General features: G+C 49.4%; 1 protein-coding gene and 1 long non-coding RNA gene across 5 annotated transcripts in view; one reads left to right on the top strand and one right to left on the bottom strand.

Annotated features, from left to right (window-relative positions):
- PPARD (peroxisome proliferator activated receptor delta) overlaps nt 1-25,598 on the bottom strand; it is an 81,347-nt gene that overhangs the window by 5,343 nt on the left and 50,406 nt on the right. For 3 of the 4 annotated variants that reach the window (XM_058733673.1, XM_058733674.1, XM_058733675.1), the window contains 3 exons: nt 11,342-11,572; nt 1,323-1,546; nt 21-159 (listed from right to left, as the gene is read on the bottom strand). In XM_058733673.1, coding sequence (XP_058589656.1) covers nt 21-159; nt 1,323-1,546; nt 11,342-11,471 — 493 coding nt within the window. In that variant the 5' untranslated portion in view covers nt 11,472-11,572. The remainder of the gene's footprint in view (nt 1-20; nt 160-1,322; nt 1,547-11,341; nt 11,573-25,598) is intronic. The other variant, XM_058733676.1, reaches the window with a different exon arrangement.
- LOC131514089 (uncharacterized) lies at nt 99-11,410 on the top strand. The gene is made up of 4 exons (XR_009262927.1): nt 99-177; nt 1,672-1,772; nt 3,672-3,732; nt 11,154-11,410. It is a non-coding gene; the product is annotated as an uncharacterized LOC131514089 (long non-coding RNA).

Below are 25,598 nucleotides of genomic sequence, written 5' to 3'. Positions count from 1 at the left end.
TTGCCCGGGTCGGCTCTCACCATTATGCGACATGCCCAGGGCCACACATTTCTGGAAGCGACAGTACTGGCACTTGTTGCGGTTCTTCTTCTGGATCTTGCAGATCCGCTCACACTTCTCATATTCCAGCTTCATGCGGATCGTCCGACGGAAGAAGCCCTGAGGGACGGTGAGGAGGTGAGGAAAAGCCATGAGAAAGGGAGAAAGTTGGGAATCCTGCTCTGCCCAATGGGTTATGTCAGGGGCCCCAGTTATGTGTAAGGATGTAAAAATCCCTGAGCTCTGGAAGTAATGCAGGGAAATTTTTTTGGAGGGGAGAGGGAGAAGGAAAATAAATAACTCGAAAACTTTTGAAATATATATTTATATATCTTATTTATTAAAAAATTTTTTTAATGTTTAGTTTTGAGAGAGGGAGAGAGACACACACACACACACAGAGAAGGAGAGCAGGGGAGGGGCAGAGAGTAAGGCAGAGAGAGAGAGAGAGAGAGAGAGAGAGAGAGAGAGAGAGAGAGAGAGAGAGAATATGAATGAATCCCAAGCAAACTTCGGGACGCCCCTTATTTATTTTACGTGCTTCTTTGTTAGTTTGGTAACATAAAATTGTATCCTGGATAACTTGATTTATTCAGAAATGTATCTGGTTCTGTGTACTTTCCAGGCAGTGGTTTAATAAAATGATATGTGAGGGGCGCCTGGGTGGCTCAGTCAGTGGAGCGTCTGACTCTTAATTTCGGCTCAGGTTATGATCTCGTGGTTCGTGAGTTCGAGCCCCGAGGCAGGCTCTGTGCTGACAGTGCCGAGCCTGCTTGGGATTCTCTCTCTTCCTCTCTCTCTCTGCCACTCCCCTGCTGGTGCTCACTTGCTCTCATTCTCTCTCTCAAAATAAATAAATAAACTTAAAAACATATATGTGACATTTTGATGGGTGTGCAGTTGGGAGGACAATCCCAAAAGCACGACTGGAAAAAGAAATGTCAAAGAGCCCCTTTCAGGCCTTGACATGCTGGAAGCTCTGATGTCAGGAGATGGTTCAGCCCAAGACCCTCATTCTGTCCTGCTGGTCTTCTACAGCTGCGTCCCCAGGGGTGCCAGCAGCCAGACAGCCCATGTGAGCTGCTGGGGTGGCGCCCAGCAGGGCAGGCCTGACGAGGGACCAGCAGGACCCAGAGTGGAGGCCTGGAATGGGCCCAAGGGCCTGGCTGCCTCCCAGGTGGGAATTCCACTGGAGGCACTGTCAGGGCCCGGCCTCTCTGGCAGCTCAACTCACCATGTAATCACAGCCCCGAATGCCAGCCCCCACTTGCCATGGCCCCTACCTTGCACCCCTCGCATGCGTGAACACCGTAGTGGAAGCCTGATGCCTTGTCCCCGCACACACGGCACTCCATGCTGAGGCTGCCACACGAGGCCCCGTCACAGCCCATCTGCAACTGGTCCAGCAGCGAGGGTGGTGAGGAGCTCTGGGAGAGGTCTGCAGACACACAACATAGGGGTGGCTTCACACGCTGCCAGGACTGGGGCCAGGGGAGGTGGACAGAGCCTGTGGGGGCAGAGCAGGCGGTGGGAAGAGCCCATGTTTCTGAATCACACAGCCCTCAGCTCAGACACTTGAGGGCTATGTGCCTCAAGGAGTCGACCTCTCTGAGGACTGCTTTCTTCATCTAGAATGTGGGGCTTCTCTAGGAGGATGGCAAAAAGTTTCCAAAGCATTTCCCCAGATCTGACATACAGCAGGCATTTGGGAAATGGCAGCTCTACTCTCCAGGGTAAGTCAGAGCATTCCTGGGCTGAGCTCACCGCTGGGGAAGAGAGAGAGGGTGTGTGCGTGTGAGTGTGTGTTGGGAGAAGCGACTGTTTTGGGAAGAAAGGAGCAAGAGGGAGGAAGCAGAATTTTTTTAGACCATCCTTGGGAAGTAGCTCTCTTAGCTTAAGAGGCTCCACTGTGTGGACCACGTGGGGTTGTGTGAAATGTGTTTTGTGTACACTGAATTAGTGCAGACCTCTGCAGAGCTGCCCTTCACCCCCCTCTGCTGGGAAATGTGATTCCGGCGTGGACTCCAGAGATGCTGTAAAGGATCACTCAAGAAGCTCAGATTCATTCTCACAAAACTTCTTGCTCAAGTACAAAGAATGCAGGTATCAGTCATGTTGACTGGGAAGCATACTGAACTTCCCCAAGTTTTTTTCTATTAAATGTACAAGATGTTCGAACCAGGCGTTGTGAGTGTAAGCGCAGAAAGCACTCGGCCGTGGCAATGACTTCAGGGTGTATGTGCTGCCAGATGACTTAGTAAGAATTTCCGGGAATCCCTTCTGAATCTCTCCCTTGGGCACTCAGAAACGAACCCTTCCCGGGGAAAAGGGACGTGCCCCGAGCCCCAGTCTCCCCGCCCAGGGCCAGCTGCATGGCCCCACGTGCCATCTGGCCTGCCATGCTGGCCTGCCAATCTGCTCTATTCTCTGCTCTCTTTCCTGATGACCAAGCAACCTCATCGGCGGCACAGGCCAAATCCCCAGACCGGAGAAGCAGTGGCTCAGAGCAGGATGGTACCTTAGGGAGACTCAGACCATGGAGATGAGCCCAGATTTAACATTTCCCAGGCTGCTGTTCCTACCTCTACGTAATACAGATTTAGGCCACTCCACAACATATCTTGATTTCCCTCCCATGGAGTAACCCACCCTCCCAGACCAAAGTGCACTCCACTCTTCCCACACCTTCCTCAGCTCTCCCTCGGGTCCTAGGAGTGACAGCAGAAGAGCCTTCAGCTAGACCCCATCTCGGCCACAGGGAGGGGCACACAAGCACCAGACCAGACCCCAGCAGGGAGGACCGAGCGGCCTGCTGCCATCCTGGGCTGGTGACACAAGGGCAGGGGTGACACAAGTCCCTGGTTCCTAAAATGGCCTGTCCTGTCCCAGAGACTTAGCTCCTAACCTTCTGTCATTCCACGGGGTGGAAGCACCCACCTCAGCCCACAGATGGGGGCGAGTGGGCTCCCTTCCTCTCCTGGGCACAGGGCTGTAGGGGAGCCTCCAGCCGTGGAGGGCAAAGCCACTTTGGTTTTCTTCCTAGCCTTTTGTCACCACATGACAGACTACGTGTGTTTACTCAGTGTTGGGCGCCCTCTACCAGAACGTAAGGGCCACGGCACAGGAGCTCTGCCACCAGGGTGCTGCTGGATGGGGAGCTGGCACTCAGTGACTCTGGAATAAGTGGTCCTTAAGGTCCCTGGGCATCCTGAGCTCAGCGCCAACTGGCTGGAGGAGCTGGGCAATATCCACCACTCCTAGAGGGATTTTAATAGGGCAGGAGAACTCACAGGGCGAATTGTTGGGAGAAAACGAGACCTGCGCAGATGCCAGGCACAAGGGTTTCCGGCACTTCCTCCTCTGATCTGTGTGGTCTGTATGCGTGCTCACTTTGTGTCACTTCTTGTAAGCAGTGTTGTTTTTGTGGCTGACACGTCTGCCTCCTCTGCTAGACTTGGGACATCTCTAATCACGTTGTCTTTGGGTCTCAAAGCCCACCTCCACCACCGAGTCTCGTCCACAGTAACCAACCTCTTGGGTGGTGCCTTCCTTGTTTTCCCTGGTGACCCTGGAGGCTGGGCAGGTGTCTGGTCATTTGTACTGCAATGCCACCCTCTCTTTTCATTCAACAGACGTGTGATGAGCACCAGCTGTGTGCAGGGTGGGATCGGACCCTGCCCTGGACTAGCTCAGGTAAGAATGAGGTAAGAAAACTGGAACACAACATGGCGAGTGGCATCACTGGCCGAGGGGCAGGCAGATGACACAGGACTGTGAAGGAGCCATCACTCAGACATGAGACTGTCAGGGAGATTGCTTCCCTCTGGGCTCAAAGGTGAGAGCTTTCGGGGTGCCTGGGTGGCTCAGTTGGTTAAGAGTCTGACTTCAGCTCAGGGCATGATCTTACAGTTCATGAGTTCAAGCCCTGCATCGAGCTCTCTGCTGTCAGCACAGAGCCCACTTTAGATCCTCTGTTCCTCCCTCTTGCTGCCCCTCCCCTGTTCCTTCTCTCTCCCTCCCTCCCTCTCTCCCTCTCAAAATAAATAAACTTAAAAAAATAATAATTAAAAAAAAATGAGAGCTTTGGAAGACCTCCAAATAGCTTCCAGATGCTCAGGAACAGCAGGCTTGAGAGTTAAGAATGTGACTCAGGAGCCATGTGGTCTGAGATCAAATTGGTGTCTTGGGCTCAAAGCCCAGCTCTGCCTTCTGGGCCTCAGTTTCCTCCTCGGTAAAAGAGAGATAGATGACAGGCATATCTATCTGAGAGTCATGGTGAAAAGTAATGGAACTACCACAGACAGAAGGCCTAGAACTTGGAAGAGGCATGGAACTATCAGTGTTAAGTTAGGAGGATGCCCGTCAGCAAGCTGCAATTCTGCCCTCTCCAAGCTGTGTACCCCACACAGGCAGGGACCTTCCTCTTTCTGGCTGATTGTACTCCTTCACCCACAGCTTCACAGAAATCCAAGGTTGTGGGGGAGGGGAGCGTCTCTGCTTATGAGACCCGGAGAGGCCCCAGGCCAAGACCAAGCGTCTCACTTCCCCTGGCCTGCCACCGGCCCTTGGCCCAGGGGCATCAGGATCACCTGGGAGACGCCAAGCTGCTCAAGCCCTACTAGCCACCAAAACCACCTGAGCTCTGCGTCCTGAGGAGAGACCCTGGGTGTGCATCCCAAGGGAAGTGCTGCAAATGGGGACTGTGGAGAAACAGGCCCAGGGCGGTGTCAGGGCACTGGGAGATGGATGTCCTGCCCCCAGGTGGTGAACAGGCACAGGCTGCAGAACTTGAAAGCAGTCAGCGAGGCTTGGTGGTAGCAGGCTAGTGAGACACAGGCACCCGCTGCCCATTTGAGGGGAATAAGAGAACAAAAAAACTGACCCAAGAGGCAGAAAGAGGCAGGGGAGATGAGGGGCTAGGGTGGGCAAAAGCGTATGCATTCTCCAGGGGGAGGTTTTGTGGCAGCGTGCATGTGTACCAGGGCTACTGGAGTGGTGGTGATTCGGGAGTGGGTTTTCTAAAGATAAAAGATAAAGAATTTGGTTTCTTCCTGGTTGACCACCTGGCTTAAGGGTTTATCCTTGAATCACCACCCTACCTAAAAGTAATGATGGCAGAATGCTCCGCGTTCTAGGGACCAGGTTCCGAAGGCCCCACAGCCTCACCATGAGCCATAGAGTTCCGAGAGGCCCTCCCATACCAGGAGTCCCAGCCTTGGTGTCCCTCAGGAATGCTGGGTGGAGCCATTAGGGCATGCCATTCCGAGGGCCGCCTGCCTGCACAGCGGGCCACTCTCCCAAGCCAGCAGAGCACAGCCCTCCTCCGGCTCCTCCTCTGTTCTCAGGAAACGTACTTGCTCACCTGATGGCCATCATCTGGGCCCTGAGCCCCCGCCTCTGAACTTCCACTCCAGCCGCACCCTGCCTGACCTCCCAAACATCTCCTGAGGGTCTACCTCCCCCTCTACCGCAGGAGGGGAGGGGGAAAGAACCAGCATTTATCAGCCCCCCACTAAGAGCTTGTTAGTATCATTTCATATCACCTTGGAAGACAGAACTGACCCCATTTAAGATGAGGTTAAGGGATCTGCCCAAGGTCACCTAATACACGGTGGGACCAGGACTTGAACCTAAACCTGACTGCCCTGTAAAGACTGTGTATTTATATGAATAACAGCTCTTTTTTTGGGCACGCCTACTGTGTACCAGGCGCTCTGCTGGATACGTTGTACCATTAATCCCATGTGAACCTTAAATAACCCTTCAAGCAGGTCTACTTATCCTTTTATAGGTGAGGAAAGTGAGGTTCAGAAGGTTAAGTAACATGCTGACAGTGGCATTAACCAGTTCGTTAATTTTACATGTCCTCTTGGCCAGGCCATGATACCCATGGTACCCAGTTTTTGATCAAACACCAGTCTAGATGTTGCTGTGAAAGTATTTTTTAGATGTGATTAAAGTTTCTTTTTAATTTAATTTTTTTAAGTTTATTTATTTATTTTGAGAGAGAGAACGAGTGGGGGAGGGGCAGAGAGAGAGAGAGAGAGAGAGAGAGAGAGATTCCCAAGCAGGCTCCGAGCTGCCAGCTCAGAACCCAAAGTGGGGCTCAAACTAATGAAACTGAGATGATGACCTGAGCTGAAACCGAGTCAAATGACTGAGCCACCCAGGCGCCCTTAGATGTGATTAACATTTAAATCATGACTTTCCATAATGTAAGTAGGCCTCAGCCAATTAGTTGAAGGCCTTATGAAAAAAGACTGAGGCCTCCCTAAGAAAGAAGAAATTCTGCCTCGGGACTGCCTTCAAACCCGAGCTACGGCATTAACTTCCCTGGGTCTCTTGTCTGGTGGCCTGTCCTGCAGATTTTCAACTTGCCAGCCTTCACAATGGTGTGAGCCAGTTCCTTAAACACACACACAGGAGCGCCTGGGTGGCTCAGTCGGTTAAGCGGCCGACTTCGGCTCAGGTCATGATCTCGCGGTCCGTGAGTTCGAGCCCCGCGTCTGGCTCTGGGCCGACAGCTCAGAGCCTGGAGCCTGTTTCAGATTCTGTGTCTCCCTCTCTCTGACCCTCCCCTGTTCATGCTCTGTCTCTCCCTGTCTAAAAAAAAAAACCACACCAAAAAACCACACACACACACACACACACACTCCCTCTCTTTCTATGTATGCACACATCCTATTGGTTCTGTTTCTCTAGAGAACCCTGACTAATACAGCAGCAGAGTAAGAACTGGAACCTAAAACCATCCAATCCCTTGGGCTGAGCTCTTATTGTACTCTATGACTTCCCATAAGCATGTATATGTTCATTACTATTAAATCAGTAATTCATGATTATGAGAAATGATGAGACATGTCACTGCTGAGGATGACACCGTGCCATTATTCAAATGTTTGGACTCAGAGTAAACACTAAACCCAACTCCCAGAGAGTGAACGAACAATCAGTTGTACCATCTTGGATTACAAGTTCAGCAAATAGACACTACTGACCTTATTCACATCATTTATGTATGGATGAAGGTTCTCGCGCATATCTAGTTTCCATCACTGCAGGTATGCTGTTGTCACACCCATGAGAGTGGCCAGGAGGGGCCAACACGGTTACCTTTGCTGGCAGAGCCCCATAGGTAAATAGCTTCTGAAGTGTCAGGGCCAATTCTGTGGGACTCTGGAGCTGGGGTACTAAGCAGCCTCCTTCCTTCTGTTGTCCTGTTCACTTCACAGTGGACTTCTCAGGGCTGCCGCACAGCCTTGTCCTCAACTGCACAGCCAGCCCCTGCCTGGACACCCACCACATACTTGCTGAGAGAGGAGGTGCCCAGGCCAGGAGGAAGGACGCCTGATCTTTCTCAGCTCCATCCCCACATGAAGACCCCTGACTTCTTTCTAGGGTGTGGCTGGGATACCCATCACTAAAGCAGGAGGGGACAGCAACCCTTGCCATGACCCAGCAGGGGGACACTGGGCATAGGAGTTTCTTCATCGCAGGCCCGTCCTGCCTGCCTTCTCAGGTGTTGAGCTCGGTATAGACGCAGAATCAGTGCAGAACCTCTGAAGGGTCAGAAGAGAAGCAAACTGTGTGATCTTCCTTCTGTTTCAGGGCTTGAGGCTGTGTCCCATCCTCTTGAATTCCTGAGGGGACTCCAGAGGCCAAAGTCATAGACTCATGGCAGAGAACCTTACCCAGCCAGCCCTTGAGGTGGGCACACTTTAAAGGTAGAGACTGAGGGGCGCGTGGGTGGCTCGGTCGGTTAATCGTCCAGGTCTTGATTTCAGCTCAGGTCATGATCTCACAGTTCATGAGTTCAAGCCCCACATTGGGCTCTGCACTGACAGTGTGGAGCCTGCTTGGAATTCTATCTCCCTCTCTCTCTCTCTCTCCCCCTCCCCCGCTTGCTCTCTATCTCTCCCTCAAAATAAATAAAAATAAAATGTAAAAGTAAAGACTGAGATTGGAGAAGTGAAGACTGAGATTGGAGAAGTGAAGTCACCAGCAAAAGCCACAGCTCATAATCACACAGACTTGAGATCCCTGCTCTGGCTCCCCAAGGTGAGGGTCTTTCTTCCAGGGCCTTTCACCTGCTGGCCTTTTTTGGGAAACAAAACTACTTTAACTTTTTGTTTTTAATGTTTATTTATTTTGACAGAGACAGAATGCATGAACAGGAAGGGGTAAAGAGAGAAAGAGAGAGAGAGAGAGAGAGAGAGAGAGAGAGAGAGAGAGAGAGAGACAGACAGAGAGAATCTCAAGCAGGTTCTGCACTGTCAGCTCAGAATGGGACTTGATCCCACAACCCTGGGACCATGACCTGAGCCGAAATCAAGAGTCAGACATTCAACCGACTGAACCATCCAGGTGCCCCCAAATTACTTTAACCTGTTAAAGAAAAGCAATGCATTTGCTTCTTAAATTAGGAGAGTACTGTAGATTTGAGAATAATACATAATGGCATGTACCAAAGATCCTACTCCTTTGAGTTAATGACATAGTCCTTTGTGTGCATACTCTTCTAGTGCCTTCCATGATACTTAAAGATTTTTTTTTTTAAGTTTATTTAAACTTGTAGGGGTCAAACCCACGAGCCGTGAGATCATGATCTGAGTTGAAATCAAGAGTTAGACGCTTGACCAACTGAGCCACCCAGGTGCCCCGATACTTAAAAGATTTTTAAGCAATGGGATCCCCAATTTGTCAGGAGCTGTTTTTCCTGTCAGTGTATTCAGACCTACCCTATCCTTGTTAATGACTACACCGCATTCCACAGTATGGCTCTACCACAGTTTATATAACCAATTCCCTACGATGGGAGCTTGCCAATTTTTTGCTTCTATGAGCAGTGCTGCAGTAAATAAGTGTGGAAATCTCTGCGTGTTCTGCGCGGGTATTTACATGGGATACATTCCTAGGAGGGGAACTGCAGGGCCAAAGGAATGTAAAAAGTGTTGGCCTGCGTAGCCAAACTGCCCTCCACCCTCTTAGCTGGAGGGCCATGTCTTCCCCCTCTGGCCAAAACGGTTCTCTTTGCTAATCTGACAGGCTAAATGACATTTTATCTTGAAGACATCTTCTTTGATTAGTGAGTAGACTGAAAAACATTTTGTTTTCTGGCCAGCTGTATTTGTCCTACCATGAACTGCCTGTTTCTATTTTTCGGTTGTTTGCCTTATAGAATTTGTGGGAACATTTTTTATACTATGGCTTTAACACATTATGATTATGTTAAACAACCCCCTCCTGTTTCAAATCCTGAGCAAGGAAGTCTTCCTATCTCTCCTTCATCGATTTATTGATAAATGGAATATATTAAATACCACATCATACATAGCACCGCAAGGGCGGTTGGGCAAATTTCCCCCCAGACATCTCCCTGCGTGCCCTAATCCCATGGATAAAGCTCCCCGAGATGCCATCATCTTGCCCACTCGCCCTGCCTGGGCATGCAGGCACTGTACTCTGATCTGTACGTGAACAGCAGTATCATGTGAGGATATGGTCCCACAAGGCTGTGTAGGAAACTCCAGGACAGGTCATTACTTCTGTGTGCCTGGCCCCAGATGTGGGGATAGGGTGGGCCAGGCTGGGTGGTGAGGCCACAAATCCCATGGCCTTTTCTTCCCTTTTTACTCTTCCTCAGTGACGTAGTTTGCTCATTCTTAGCCCCTGGTGTCTTCCTTCTGCTTCCTAACCTTCCTTGCCCGTCTCAATTTCAGAACAGTACATGCTATTAGCACTAAGTGACCGATCACCTCTGGTTAGCTATTCCTTTTCTGAGAAAGGCTCGGTCTCCAACTTCATCCCAGTCACCAGCCAACACACAGGGAATAGGTTACCGTGGGGTTTGGGGGATACTTTCTCCTAAGGCCTGAAATCACACCAAGCCCACTTTGGTCACTCCTGGGTATGTGGGTGGGCTCAGAGGGATGGGATAATGGCCTTTCCCTTACCCCCGCCACGTGCCCGGAAGAGGAAGAAGCGCTACAAAATCCAGGGACTCGTTTTGCAGGTTCAAAATAGTGTGGCTCAAGGATTTGGGCCTTTCTTGGGGCGCCTGGGTGGCTCAGTCGGTTAAGCGTCCGACTTCGGCTCAGGTCACGATCTCACGGTATGTGAGTTCGAGCCCCGCGTCGGGCTCTGTGCTGGCGGCTCAGAGCCTGGAGCCTGTTTCGGATTCTGTGTCTCCCTCTCTCTCTGACCCTCCCCCGTTCATGCTCTGTCTCTGTCTCAAAAATAAATAAACGTTAAAAAAAAAAAAAAAAAAAAAAAAAAAGGATTTGGGCCTTTCTTAGCTACAGGCTAGGCAGGAACCTGTTCTACCTCAACAGCCCCTGCCCCAACTCTGACACCATCTACCTCCTCTCCACGCAGAGATGGGCTCCAGAGTCCATCCTTGTGGGGTGGGCCTACTCCTCCACCCTGAATCACCACCATCTGTGGTCAGGATCTCCTTCAGCGGAAACCAGTAGCAAAATCAGGATGTCCCCTCCTGGAAGTACATCCTCTCATGACACCGAGTTCCCTCTGAGGGAAGGGAGCAAGAATCAACTGAATGTGTTGGCACTTATGTGGAGGGAGAAGGAGAGGAGTGGTGGGGAGGGCGCTGGGAGCAGGGAAGAGGCAGCATCAGCAGCAGGGAAAACCAGGGGCCAAGAAGTGGATTCTGAGTGCCCCTGAAGGTGGACGTAACATCATGACGGTGACAGGGACAGAAAGGTACAGGGTCCCAGAGAAGAATGTCTACCCTGCTACTAACAGTGGATAAACAAAAGGGGAACCAACAAGCGAGATAAGAGAAGCTAAAAACTGTCTGGCTGCACAAAAGTAATCTTAATTACAGTCATTCATACTAACCGCTTAGCATTGATGCCTAATTATAGTGCAGCTCGATGACTTGTATAATTGGCACCAGATCAATGGATGTTCTGACTGATCATTACAGTCACAGGTACAGTCGACCTTTCCAGTGTGTTGTTAATGTAGATTGGCTCCGGATCCCTTGGGCAGTAGCAGTGGGAATAATACTGACGACACGCATGACAAATGCCAGCTCATTTAATTCCCACAAAACTCCCTGTCCACATCCCCCACAAGCCCCGTCTGTTTTACAGAAAGAAGAAGTGCAACTGCCTGAGGTCTTGGAGCTGATGAGCAACAGAACAGGGGTGTGAACGGAGGCTGTCTGGCTCCAGCCCTGAACCACTCTGCTACTCTGCACCCCATGACGTTGTTTGCAGAGGGCATTTCCTGTTCTGCCTGCCGTGCTGCCTCCGCCCCATGTCCCCTGCTGCGCCCTCACCTGTGTAGCTGCTGGAAGGAAGCGAGCGCTCTGGTCCTCCGTTGAGTTCTGGGCCTCCTTCTGCCTCTGCCACTTCCTTTTTCTCCTCCTCTTGCCGGACCTCAGGGGCTTCCCCTGGTGGCTGCTCCATGGCTGATTTCCCCTCGGTGCCACGCCTGCAGGCCCGGTCATAGCTCTGGCATCATCTGGGTCTGGACGCAGATGGACCTCTACAGGGAAGTTCCCATCAGCCTGGGCCAAGGGGCAGACAGGAAGACGATGAGAAGGTGATGGAGCAGGGCATGCGTGAGGGCTAACACCTGAGGAGCCAGTATGGAGGGGGCTCCCCTGCTCCTGCTCCTGTGTGGCAGGAACGCCGCCTCCTGCAGTGCTATCCTGTGGTCTCCACTCCTTGCACCACGAGTCACTTCTCCTTCTGCCCTGTATTCATTTGGTTCCTGAGACAGGTTTGTGGGGTTCAGAGTAGTCTCCATGAACCAGACAGGGCGACAAGCCACCACATCACTTTTCCCAGCCTCCTCGGCCCCATCCTGCTCTTTGAGCCAGATCAGAACGACTTCAGGGGATTTTTTCAAGCTCCTGATAAGCACTGCACCTCCTAACCACCATCCTGTCCCTACTCCCCCACCCTCCGCCCCCGCCCCCCAGCACTCAGGCTCTCCTAAGCCACAATTCTTGAAGGGAGTGGATCCTATCCTTCCTGTGTTTGGGTGTGGGGGGAAGAGGACATGAGTCCCTGCTGGGTTAGGCTCACAACTGGCAGCAGATCTGCAACTAGACCCTCAATAGCATAGCCATCAGGCAAGGGGAGATGCATTCTGTCCAGGACTTTCCAAGATGCGTTACTGGGTGGTGACCCCCACATCCTTATCACCCAGGAGGAGGCAGTTCCAATCTCCAAATAAAATATTGCCCACAAATGCCACAGTCAGCGGTGGTAAGATCCTGAGGTGTTGCTGGTGAGGGTCATCCTGGCAGGGGACAGTAGGCAGAGGCCTTGAGAGTGGGGTAGATTTTGACCAGAGACGGCATGAAAATTGTCTTGGAGGTACAGCACGAGAAAAGACTCGGAGGCAGCACAGTGGGGGAACCGTAAGGAGTCCTGGTGACCAGGCAGTGGGTGCTGCAGGAGAGAGGATGTGGAGGGAGGGCTGGGAAGGTGGGCTGTATCTAGGCACGTGCAGGCTGTGGGAGGATAGAGAGAGGAAAGGTCTGCTTTACAGAAATTCAAGCATCTGTGGGACTTCTCCTGCATGTGCCATGGGCAGCTCAAACTCAACCTATCCAAACAGAACCCATCATCTTCCCCCAAACCCACCCTTCCTCTGGTAATCCCCACTTGAGTGACCCGCGTGCCCATCCACCCACTTCTCAAAGCCAGAAGGCAAGGGTGAGCTGAGACTCTTCCCTCACCCACGCTGCTCTACACTTGCAGACTTGGCTGTACGCTGGAACCACTGGGGAGTTTTTAAAATGTGGATGTCTGGGCCTGTCCCCAGAGCTTCTCATCTGATGGTCTGGGGAGCAGCCTGGGCATTGGGATCTTTATTTCTAATTTTTCTGCTGATTTTAATGTACAGCCAAGCTTGGCAATCAATGTTCTACAGCAAAGCAACTTCCAACTGACAGTAAATCTTCCCTCTCATCATTCCTTTCCATCAGGCTTTCATTTTTTGTTCAGATGGCAATAACCTCTTAGTTTGTCAACGAAAGGCAGTTTGGAAATCCAGCCCTAGAGTCTAAGAGCTGGGGGGTTGGGAATCTGAAGATACAGGGAGTGTTCTTGTTGATTTGACAGTCACAGGAAGGGATTCAGTTCACCAAAGGAGATAGCAACATGTCAAGGAAGGTCAGAGGAACAGGCACCAGAGCAGACAACAGAGCACTGGCCAGAGGCAAGAGAGACTGGGGACAGCCGGACAACTCAGAGTCATGGGAAGGGCTGTTTCACAGGGGAGGGCTCAACCATCTCAAATGCTGCAGAGGTTAAGGGTGACAAACTGACACATGACCCCTGGATTCGGTGACTACCAGGTCGTTGGTGACTTTGTGAGACAAGTTTTAAGTCAAGTGGTTAGGACGGAACCCTGGGCTCTGAAGAATAAGTGGTAGTGAGGAAGGTAGGACAGTGAATGGAGACTAGCTTTTTTTGGTAAATATGTCAAGGAAATAAATGTACAAGAGGATACTGCCTTGAGAAAGTGCTGAAGCCAGGAAGTATTTTAGACTAGCGGAGACTCAGTCTGTGGATAAAGAGGTCTGCAGAGAAAGACAGTCTGAAGATTCAGGGAGGTAGCTGTGGCAGAATAACTGATGCGAGGGGAATAATTCAAGGGCACAGGGTGAACAAAACACAAAGAAGTATCATAGCAATTGGGGAGGGGGTGGTTAAAGCTCATATGGAATGGCCTCACTCTTTTAGTTAATAAAGTAGGAGAGAAAGTTGTCTATGGAGAGTAAAAGACGGGACTTGCAGGAAGCAAAGAGGCTGGGTGGAGGCACTTTGGCAAACATGACAGGGAATTCACGGGAGAGGAATAAAAAGAATTACAGTAAAGCCACAATAATTAAAACACCGTCGCACTGGCACATGAACAGACAATCAGTGAGAGAGAATACAAAGAGTCCATAAATAGATGCAAACACATACGGAACTTTAGCATATTATAAAGATAGTACTTCAAACCAAAGGAAAAAAATGGATTCTCCAAGAAATGGTACTGGGACAACTGAATAGTCATCTGGAAAAACTAAGATGGATCTCTGACTCCAACCTTACACCAAGACAAGGTCCAAAGAAGTAAACAAAAATTTTAAGTTAAAACAAAATTATATGGGGGCATGTGGGTGGTTCAGTCAGTTAAGCGTCCGATTCGACCCAGGTCATGATCTCACGGTTTCATGAGGTCGAGCCCCGCGTTGGGCTCTGTGCTGACAGCATGAGCTGCTTGGGATTCTCTCTCTTTCTCTGCCCTTCCCCCACTCACACTCTCGGTCTCTCTCAAAATAAATAAACTTTAAACAAACACAAACATACATGAACTATTGGGCACGTGGCTGGTGCAATCGATGAGACATATAACTGTTGATCTCAGGGTTGTGGATTCGAGCCTCACACCGGGCAGAGCCCACTTTGAAAAAAATTTTTACATATTTGAACTATAAAAATACTCTTGAGGTGGGGAAGAGCTAAGCATGACATTAAAGCCGTAAAAACTTTATGTGTTAAAAGATTATGGATAAAAGATTAGTAAATTTGATTACATGAAAATATAAACTTTCTACATGGTAGAAAAAAAGTCATAAGAAACAAAATATAATAAACTGGGAAAAATATTTGCAACTCTCATCAAAGGACTAATTTCTCTAAAATATTTCCTATGAATAAGTAAAAGGACACCAATCTAATAGATAAATAGGCCCGGGATATGAAAATGTATACAGAAAAGGTACCCATTTGAAAGGCTGCTGAATATCACTCATAAAAAAAAGAAACTCAAATTAAAACAATACTGAAATATACTTTTTACAATCAAATTAAAACAAAATGTTAGGGCACCTGGGTGGCTCAGTTGGTTAAGTGTCCAACTCTTGATTTGGCTCAGGTCATGATCTCATGGTTCGTGGGATGGAGTCCCCTTGTTGGGGTCTGTGCTGACAGTGTGGAGCCTGCTTGGGATTCTCTCTCTCCCTCTGCCCCTCCCCAGCTTGCACACATGCTCGCTCGTTCTCTCTCAAAAACAAATAAATAAACTTAAAACAAACAAAAGCTAACACGCTGCTAAACATGTGGGGAACCAATCTCACACATCCCTGGTAGAGAGGTAAGCGGGCACAACCTCTAAAGAGGGTAATTTGCCTACATTTATCTAAATTACAGGTGCACATTCCCTTTGACCCAGAAATGCCACTTCTATGTTGTATTCTACAGCTGTTTCTACTGCAGCAAAATGACCCAAAGTATTGGTTATTCGTGACAGTATTATTCGACTAGTAAGAGGTGGGGAACAAGCTGAATGTCTATTAACAGGGGCCTTTGCAAATAAATTATGATACGGAAACAGGAATTCTGCACAGCCACATGTAAGAGTCATGATGTTTATGGGCTGAAATGGAAGTATCTCTACGATATATTAGTAAGGGAAGACAGCAACTTGCAGAGTGAAGAGCTACAACCTCATGCAAGAAAGATCTACTGAAGCTATGTTTGCTCATGTGTGTGTAAGCCAGGAAGGCTTCACAGAACTGGGAACACTGGTTGCCTCTGAACCACTAAAGGGAGAGGGGTATTTCATGGTACCTTTCGTACCTTTTAAACTCTGAACTACAGGCGTGTTGCCTGTTCCAAAAACAATTTAAACTGGAATAAAATAAAAAAGGTAAAACATACAAATGACAACGTGGAAGATGAGAGGGAGGCAGCTGGAAGTGGTGATGAGCTTTAACAGTTCGGGCAAATATAAATGGAAAAATTTCTAAGATGACCACTAAGACATACAATACATACATACATACATACATACATACAATAGCATGTATGATTTCCAAATTATTATCGTAGAGTAGGAACACTTAGAAGCCATGTAAAACTCTACCTTTCTGACTGAGAAAGTCTCACAGATGGGAGACTATGGTGACATAGAAACTAAATACGATGTAAGATGGACCCTGGAACAGAAAGAAGACAGTAGAAGAAGAACTGGTAGGATCCAAATAAAATCCACTTGGTTTGTGGCACTGAACCAGCGTTCGTTTCTTAGTTTGGGTACGTGTCCGGAGTTTATGTAAGATTGTGCACATTAGGGGAAGCTGGATGAAGGACATATGGGAACTCTGTGTGATCGCTGTGGTATTTCCATAACCCTACAGTTTTTTCAAAAAACAGCTAAAAAACGTTCTGGCTTTCTGGCTTCTCTTGAAAACTGGGCAGACCTGGCCACTGGGTGCCTGCATGCCCCTGACACCACGCAGAACCCCTTTACCTACACACGTGTTCACCTCTGGTCCCGTCTCTACTACTTCCTGCTGTCACTCCCTAAAGGTGTCCCCTCCGGCAGGAACCTGAGTTTGGTTAGAATAAATCACTTCCTCAAGGATCAATCCCTGATCATCAAACTTGGCAATCACCAGACCCAGAGTAAGGCAGTTCCCATGGCCAGCCCTGTGGCTCTGATTACCAGTGGTGGCCTGGGGCGATCACTTCTAGTTGTCTACCTAATTCCACTCCCCATCTTCCTGAGTCCCAATCTCTTTGGATCAGCCACGTGCTTAGCTAAACACTCAATTTCCTGAGCTCTTCTGCAGCTATCCAGTTCATGTGACACAATTCTGACCAACGATATGTAAACAGAAATCTGTTGGGAGGGCCTTCTGAAAATACTGTTTTTCTCCTGATAAAAAGTGACAAAGGTTTACCTTCTCTCCTTCCTGCCCGCAACAGGAATACTGTGCCTGGAGGTGTAACTGCACCCTTCTGAGCAGGAGAAGACAGGTTAGGAGGGTGAGGCAGAAAGTATGAAGGGGCCTTGTGCAGGGACTGACCTAGCCCCAGAAGGCCTGTCTCCAGACAGCTTGCGGAGGTGAAACAACGAAATGCCTGTTTTACGAGGCGCTGTTTGCCAGACTTCAGCCGCATGCAGCTGAACACAATCCTAACTAAAACAGCAAGATACAGGACACTTAGCCAAGGAGGAGAACAGGGTTGTGGAAGGGGGATGGCGACAACACCGGGAAAAGGACCCTGGTGATTACCAGGAGCAGTTTGTGACTAGTGTGGCATGTAGTAAACGCTCTAATTAGTTACTATTTGAACAGCAGGGGCCGGGCACACGGAATCTTCATTCTCCACAGGACTGAAAAGTCTGGAGGTGGAGGAGGCTGGGGCAGGTGAGGTGTGAGAAACCCTCAACCAGGCCAATGGCAGAAGGGACTACAGGAGGCTTGAGGAGCCACAACGAGAGTATGGGCAGCATGGTGACAGAAGGGTCAGACAATGTGGTTTCTCAGAGCTACAAGCACAGTGGTGGCAATGACCACAGGGTAAGAGGCGTGAGGCTGATTAGAACCAACTTTTTGGATCCGTGTAGCATGGATGTCAGTGGAAATGCACCCCGGACCGTGGTGGTGAGAGCTGGGGAGACACGGACATGAAGATTTGGGGTCCCCCTTGGCAGTTGGAAACAGAGGAGGGAAAACCACAACCCTGCCTCAGACAGATACTTGACAAAATATTTTCTCACTCATTCCCTCACACCCTCTGATCCTCTGAGTGACTCTGGGGAGACGGGACGGAGTTCATGGTCAGGACTGAGTCCTGGAAGGAGGGGTGGGTGCTGACTGAGCTCCCACTACACGTCACATCTGGCGTGTGAAAAACAGGCTCTGCCAATCCTCACGAGCTCCCATGGGCGAGCCTTGTGAGCTCCCCTAGGGAGATGAGGGAAGCGACAAAAGCTCAGTCCTGTGGAGCCTGACAGGGTGTCTCCTGGAAGAGGTGCCAGGCTTCTGAGGAGCTGTGGGCAGTGGGCCACCTTATGTACCTCTGACACCCTGAGCCTCAGCTTCTGTTCCATGCATCAACTGCTGGAAGGTTATTTCCGGTGACCAGAGGAACTGTTATCAGTTGGGGCGGTGGGGGAGGGTGCAAGTGACCACCTCTTGAAACAGATGTGGTTCTGGACTCTCGCCAGAGTTCTGCATTTGGGGCCAGGATCCTCGGATTCTAGGCAGACGGTCCTCCCCAGACTGGAATGGTCTCTTCTGGCTGTGACCAGCTGAAGGGGGAGGAGAGCAGCAGTCCGGCTGTTCGAAAACCCACACACGTCCCTTGGGCTGTTTCATATTTAGATGTAACCACTGTGCTGCAGCCCATCCCTGCATTTTGCCAGAAACCATCCATTTTCACACAGCCCTGACTGTTCCATTTACAGCTGAGGTCTGCCCACCTCCCAGCGGCCAAGGCCGCCCCCACCCCTACCACTGTTCTCAGCCTGCCCAGTCAGGAGCTACTTTGATCTCCCTGGGCCCTCCCCGCCCCCCGCCACCCCGGGGCCCAGGCCCACAGGCTGGGTTTTCACAGGTGGCTGCCACCCCACTACCACTACCCCTGCAATGGACCTTATTTCCCTTCCTTTCTTCAGCCCTAGCACTGAAAGTAGCATGCCCTGGCACTAGGTCTGACTTTTATGTGGCTGAGAAGCCCAGGTTTTAGCTATTGCCACCCCCCAGGGCTGTGCCAGAGTCAGAGACCCTTTGACTGTGTCACAGCCTCCCCCTATTTGGGAGGTTGGTGCTGGAGTCAAACAGGGCAAAGGTCCCGCAGCCGGCACGAGGAGGCGCTGCTCTGCTGCCCTTGGACAAAAAATGGAGTCCCCAGCAAAAGAATTTCTCACACAACAAATGCCTGGACTACTCTGCTTCTGGCACGCACGCACGTGTGTGTTGTGTGTATACGTGCACACACGAGCCTGTCGCGCAAGCAAACCAGTGCTCCCATCCCAGCACCCACTCTCTTGCCCCAAGAAGAAAGTCAGGCCTTCTGGCAGCAGAGGTGGGGGGAGGCACACACTTCATCCATTTCCCATCTGCCCATCCCACGGGCAGAGGTAGTTAGGAGCTTAACCCAAATGACCCTAGGGAGGCCTGGTGTGGGGTCTGAGCAACCACCACCTGGTGTCCCGATCCATCCCTAGCCGTCCTCAGGAGATGGAGCATCCCTGACGCCCCCCGACAGGCCGCATGCTCCGACTGGGGTCAGGCAGAGTGCCGGAGCCCCACTCATCCCTCAAACCTGACAGGCCTCTCTCTGCATCAGAGCCCACGCTGGGTCCCAGCCTTAAGCTTCCAGCCCACCGCCTCCATCACAACAGTACCGCTTCCATTCTCCGAGGGCTTACTACATACCAGGTTCCGTGGGTACGGACACATTTAACCCCCACAACGACCCTAAGACTCCGATGCTGTTATTATTTCCATTTAACTGATGAGGAAATCGCACCCAGACAGGGAAGGTAACTGACTCAAGGTCACACAGTAATTGGAATAGCAGGATTGGAGCCCAGGCAGGTTGGTTTGGTGTTCATCAGTGCACTGTGTGCCTTGCATGTGATGCCGGGTGAGACTGGACCAGAAGCTGGTATGTCCCTGCCCTGCTGGATCTAGAAGCTGCTTTTAGCCTCAGTCTGGAGCCATCACTGCTGAATTCTTTGTCTAGCTGCCAATCCCCTACTGTTTTTCTGTCAACAGTACCCTGGGTCAAAGCCCTTCTGAATACTCCCTGCCAGAAAATGACTTCTGTGTGCTAAAGACAGCCATAGGCTCTGGTCCCTGGCTCCTTCTCCAGTCCCATCTTACCTGCCCCTGTCCCAGCATCACTCTCTGAATGTGGAGGGACGTTCAGGCCTCAGCTTGGAATGCTGTCCCCTCTACTAGTTAAGGCCCATTCTTCCTTCAAGGAAGGAAGCTCTCCCTGAGTGGTCCCATTCTGTTCCTTCCTAAGGCAAACCTGAGCCTGGCTCTCCGGATCTGCGATTACTGCAGCAAACTGCAATGTCAGGCAACTGGTGTGGCCTCACCATGTTATGATCAGCTTCCCAGACAATGCCCTCTATCTTGCTGAGTGAGGTAGGTCCCCAGCACCTGACACCACGCCTGGCATTTAGTGGGTGCACAACACACACTTGTTGAATGAACACACAGAGTACAAACATTAAGCTCAGGCACAGTGTTTTCACTTGTAGCTTTTGCCGCTCTATCCATTTTCATGTGTCACTGCCCCTGAGATGCAATACTCTATAGAAGTTAATTCCAGGGGCTTCTGTGTCAGGCCTGGGCTCTAACCTTGGCTCTGCCCACCCTTTCTGTGACTTGGGGGAAGAAACTAACTCTTCAGAGTTTCTTAGCCCTGAATTTGGGAAACTACCACTTAACTTGAACAGACGTCATAAGTATTAATTAACCACACAGCAAATACTTAACAGTGCTGAGTATATGGAGCACCTGGGTGGTGCATATGGATCACCTAAGCTGATCTCGGCTCAGGTCACTGTCTCACAGGTCGTGGGATCAACCCACTGACAGCACAGAGCCTGCTTGGGATTCTCTCTCTCCCTCTCTCTCTCTCTGTCCCTCCCACACTTGCTTTCTTTCTCTCTTAAAATAAATAAATAGATAAGCATTAAAAATAAAAATAAAATAAAATAAAATAAAATTAAATTAAATTAAATTAAATTAAATAAAATTAAATAAAATTAAATAAAATTAAATTAAATAGCGTTAAGTATATGGTAAATGTCTGGCCAATAGGGACTGTGGCTGCTGCCATTATCATCACTGTTGGCTCATCTTAAGGGATTAGAAGGAGCAAGTGATATTCCAGGACTTACACAAACACAGAATTTCCCACTTCCCTGCTTTACAATCAACTGTGTAAAAGGGAACTGACAGGGAGCTCCCTACTCTGGACATGTGCTTCTCTTTCAGAGAGCTGGGCCCAGACTTCCTCCCCGTGTTGTGCCCTCTGCCCTGATGCAGATGACCCAGCTGCTGCCCTTTCCTCCCTCCCACCACGGCAGGAGGATGAGGGTCAGCAGTCTCCAGAAGAAGGGCAGAGGTTGCCCCATTTCCCTGGTAAGTGCTTTCAGGATCAGCAGTGAGAGAGGCCATGGGAGGATGGACCTGCTTGACTCTGTCCCAAGCTTTCCAATCAATCATTAATCCAGGTACTGACCCAGTGCCCTGGTTTTCCAGACCAGCAACTCCACAGGGCTCTTTGCTTTCCATTTGCCAATTCAGATCACCCCATTCCTCTCAGGGTACAGGAGAAGCCTGTGTACCTTCTTGCTGGCAGGCCATCTTGAAGCTAACCCCAGAAGTAGCCGGGGGCTGGTTTTATTCAGAGTGTGCTGGAACCAGAGAAAAGACAGGCAGCAGGCCATGCTTGCCCTCACATTATCTAACTTAGCTCCTAACCCCTGCAGAGTGGAGCTGAATTAAAATAAAAGGAAAAGTTGCCTCAGGGAGCTACTGAGAGCTTGTAGGGGAAGAGAGACGTGAGGGGGAAAGAGGGCTCTTCACCTGGGATCAGCGGGGCCTGAGTAAGCTGAGGCGCGGACCCTCAGCCATCACCTTTCCCGCTGTGAGGGTGAACCCGCTGAGCACTGCCCCCTGAGCACTGTCCCCGCTGCCTCGGAGTGGAGCTGCTGCAGACTGAGGATATTAAAAATCTGGTTTTCACAGACAACAAAACCTCAGCGATGTCGAAACATGTACATATGGCATAAAAACAAAACTGGGGGGGGGGGGGGCGGGCACCTGGGTGGCTCAGTCGGTTAAGCATCCAACTTGAGTTTGGCTCAGGTCATGATCTCACACTTCATGAGATCGAGCCCTGTGTCAGGCTCTGTGCTTACAGTGAGAAACATGCTTAGGATTCTCTCTCTCTCTAAATAAATAAAACATTAAAAAAAAAAAAAAAAAAAGAAGGGCACCTGGTTGGCTCAATTACTTAAGCGTCCAACTCTTGGTTTTGGCTCAGGTCATAATCTCACGGTTCATGGGATCGAGCCCCAAGCCCCTGCTTGGGACTCTCTCTCTCTCTCTCTCTCTCTCTGAGCCTCCCCTGCTCGAGTTCTCTCTCAAAATAAATAAATTAAAAAAAAGAAAGAAAGAAAGAAAGAAAAAAACTGGAAAGACATGGCCCAAATTGTTGATGGTACTTTTTTTCTGAGGGGTCAAGTTATGGGTGATTCTTATTTTCTTAATTCTATTTGTCTGTGTTCTCCAATTTCTTCACAATGAGAATGGGTTGCTTTCATGATGGGGGAGGGGGGAGATATTTAAAACAGTGTCATGAACAAAGAAAACTGAATAATATGCTGAGATACTGATGAAGTAAAAGAAAGGCCTGCCCAGAAGAGACCCAGATCTTTCCTACTGGAAGCCTGAGGGAGGAATGAGGATCTGCCACTGTTCACAGAAGGCTCCCGAGGTAAGGATGGTTGTGCCAGCAGGAGAGGGTCACACCAGGGGACCTTTCCAGAACACTCCTCATCTGAGGACCTCAGGTGCTAATAAGGCTGCCAGTGCTATCAATGCCCCTCCACTCTTCTTCTGGTCCCTGCCAGCTGCTGCCAGCTGCTTTCATTCACTCATCCAACAAATATTTGTTAAGTACCTAATATCACGTGCCAGGCTACACAAACCAACACAAATATGTAACCAACACAAATATGTAACTAGGAATGATGAACAGGGCTCTGAAGGACAAAGGTCAAGTACAGTGGGGGCACACTCAGAGCGTGCTAGCCTAGGGTGTGTGGTCAGGGGAGGCCCTCCTGAGGACAAGACCTTGGACTGAGAGGGAGACCTGTAGGGTCCCAGGGCCACCAGGAACAGACATGTGAAAAGGTCCCACACAGACAGAAGGATGGCATGGACCCTCTGAGAGCACAGGAAGGCTGGTCATCATCTGGGGCTTCCAAGGGCAAGCTAGGGTTGTGGGCGTTTACCCGAAGAACAGCAGAGAACCTAGGAGGGTCATTTAGAAGATGGGCAGGATCAGAGCTGCATTTAAAAAATGAACTTCTTGGGGTGCCTGGATGGATCAGTCAGTAAAGCATCTGGCACTTGATTTCGTGAGATCGAGCCCCGAGTCAGACTCTGCACTAACAGTGTGGAGCCTGCTTGGGATATTCTCTCTCTCTCTCTCTCAAAATAAGATAATAAACAGAAAGAAAAGAAAAGAAAAGAAAAGAAAAGAAAAGAAAAGAAAAGAAAAGAAAAGAAAAGAAAAGAAAAGGAAAGGAAAGGAAAGGAAAGGAAAGGAAAGGAAAGGAAAGGAAAGGAAAGAAAAGAAAAGAAAAGAAAAGAAAGAAAAAGAAAGAAAAAGAAAGAAAGAGAAAACATTTCTGGCTGCTGCAGAGGACAGGTTGGAGAGTTCAGCTGGGTTCTGGGAACCCAGGGCTACAGCAAACCTAGCTGGGGCATGGACAGGGGAGAAAAGGCCACCTCCCAGAGCCCCGGAAGGCTAGGCATGGGAAGCAGCCACCTGTTCATTCCTGGGAAGATCCAGGCCAAAGAGCCGAGGGGTGAGGCCCTCACACAGAGGTGCATGCTTCTTTGGGTGCTCCATCTGTGCTCCAAGTAAAACGTCAGGGCAGGGTTAGATAACCTCCAAGCCCCTTCCTGCTCTGGACTTCTTGGCTCCAGCCTCCCAGTTCTGTCCTGGTCATAGTGATTCCAGCTGTGACATACATATGGATCTGGGGAGCAGACAGTGGCCCTGGGCCCTGCTTGGCAGGAGGCCAACTGACACAAGCAGCCACATTTCTGGGCATGACAACTCCACCAAGCCCTCCAAACTCCTGACACACAGCTCTCGTAACCAGCACACCAAACTGTGGACCAGTGGCCCTGTTCTGGGAGCTAGGTGATTACAGGGCACAGACTAGATACCACTACACATACCCTTCTCTTTTTATTTTGTTAAATGCTTATTTGTGTGTGTGTGTGTGTGTGTGTGTGTGAGAGAGAGAGAGAGAGAGAGAGAGAGAGAGAGAGAGAGAGAGAGAGAGAGAGAGAACGCATGCACAGGCAGGGGAGGGGCAGAGAGAGGGAGAGAGAGAATCTCAAGCTCAGCTCAGAGCCCGACGAGGTGCTGGATCCCATGAGACTGAGACCGCGAGATCATGAACTGAACTGATATCAAGAGCTGAACGCTCATGGGGCGCCTGGGTGGTTCAGTCAGTTAAGCGTCCGACTTCAGCTCTGGTCATGATCTTGTGGTTCATGGAGCCCCATGGTGGCCTCTGCACTGACAGTGTGGAGCCTGGAACCTGCTTCTGATTCTGTGTCTCCTCTTTCTACCCCTTCCTTGCTCACATTCTGTCTCTCTCAAAAATAAACATTTAAAAATTGTTTAAATATTTTATACACACACACACACACACGCACACATATACAGACATACATACGTATATATGTTCATGTCCTAGGAGCACTTGGGTGGTTGAGCCGGTTAAGCATTCAACTCTTGGTTTCAGCTCAGGTCATGATCTCATAGTTTTGTGGGTTCAAGCCCCATGTCGGGCTCCATGCTGACAGTGTGGAGCCTGCTTGGGATTCTCTAACTTCCTGTCTCTCTTCCCCTCCCTCAATGGCACTGTCTCTGTCTCTCTCAAAATAAATAAATAAACTTAAAAAAAAAAAAAAGTGTTCATGCCCTTGGGGCACCTGGCTGGCTCAGTTGGTTAAGCACTTAACTGTTGATTTCCACTCAGGTCATAATCTCACGGTTCATGGGTTTGAGTTCCAGATCAGGCTCTGCATTTACAGTCCAGAGCCTGCTTGGGAGTCTCTCCCTGCCCCTCCCCCACTCTGGCACATATGTGCACTTTCTCTCTCAAAATAAATAAACTTTAAATAAATAAAATTGTTCATGTCCTTTGACCGTGTAATACCCTTCACAGGAAAATACACTGGGCTATTCAATGCAGTGTTATTTACAACAATGAAATAAATTTTTTTAACAATGAGAAATATTTATAATGAAAAAAAACAGAAACGACTCTATGCCCAATAGAGGAATGGTTAAATATATTAGGCATCCCCTGAAAAATGGAGTACTATTCAGCCATTAAACTCATGTTTCCATGCGGTATTTAATAACTTGTTTTTAAGTGAAAAATAGTAAAAGTACTGGGGTACCTGGGTGGTTCAGTCCATTAAACATCCGACTTAGGCTCAGGTCACGATCTCATAGTTTGTGAGTTCAAGGCCCTCACCAGACTCTGTGCTGACAGCTTGGAGCCTGGAGCCTACTCCGGATTCTGTGTCTCCCTCTTTCTCTCTGCCTCTCCCCTGCTTGTACTCTGTGTCTCTCTCAGAAATAAATAAAATTTTTTAAACATTAAAAAAAAATAGTAAAAATACAGAACTACACAGGATGATTCCCATAAAAATGACTAGAGAAAAAATGGAAGGATGTTCCCTTGTATGAATAGGGTGATAGGTGATAGACTGTTCTTCTGTTGCTGTACTTTTAAAAATTTCTATACTGATCATGTATTATCTTCACCTTACTTGACCCATCAGAGATGTATTACATTGCTGGATCCTTCCTCCTTTACACCTTTTCTTACTTGGCTCCCAGGCTTCCTGGCTGCTCCTATGCAATTTCTTTTGCTGGTCCCAGGTAGGAATTTTCTTCCCAGTCTGAAGATCTCTTTCATTCTCCAGCAACACTCCCTTCCTTCATGAT

This window comes from Neofelis nebulosa, chromosome 6 (genome assembly GCF_028018385.1).
Source record: "Neofelis nebulosa isolate mNeoNeb1 chromosome 6, mNeoNeb1.pri, whole genome shotgun sequence".
NCBI lineage: Eukaryota > Metazoa > Chordata > Mammalia > Carnivora > Felidae > Neofelis > Neofelis nebulosa.
The sequence above is the reverse complement of the archived record's forward strand: the minus strand, read 5'-3'. Positions and strand labels throughout refer to the sequence as shown.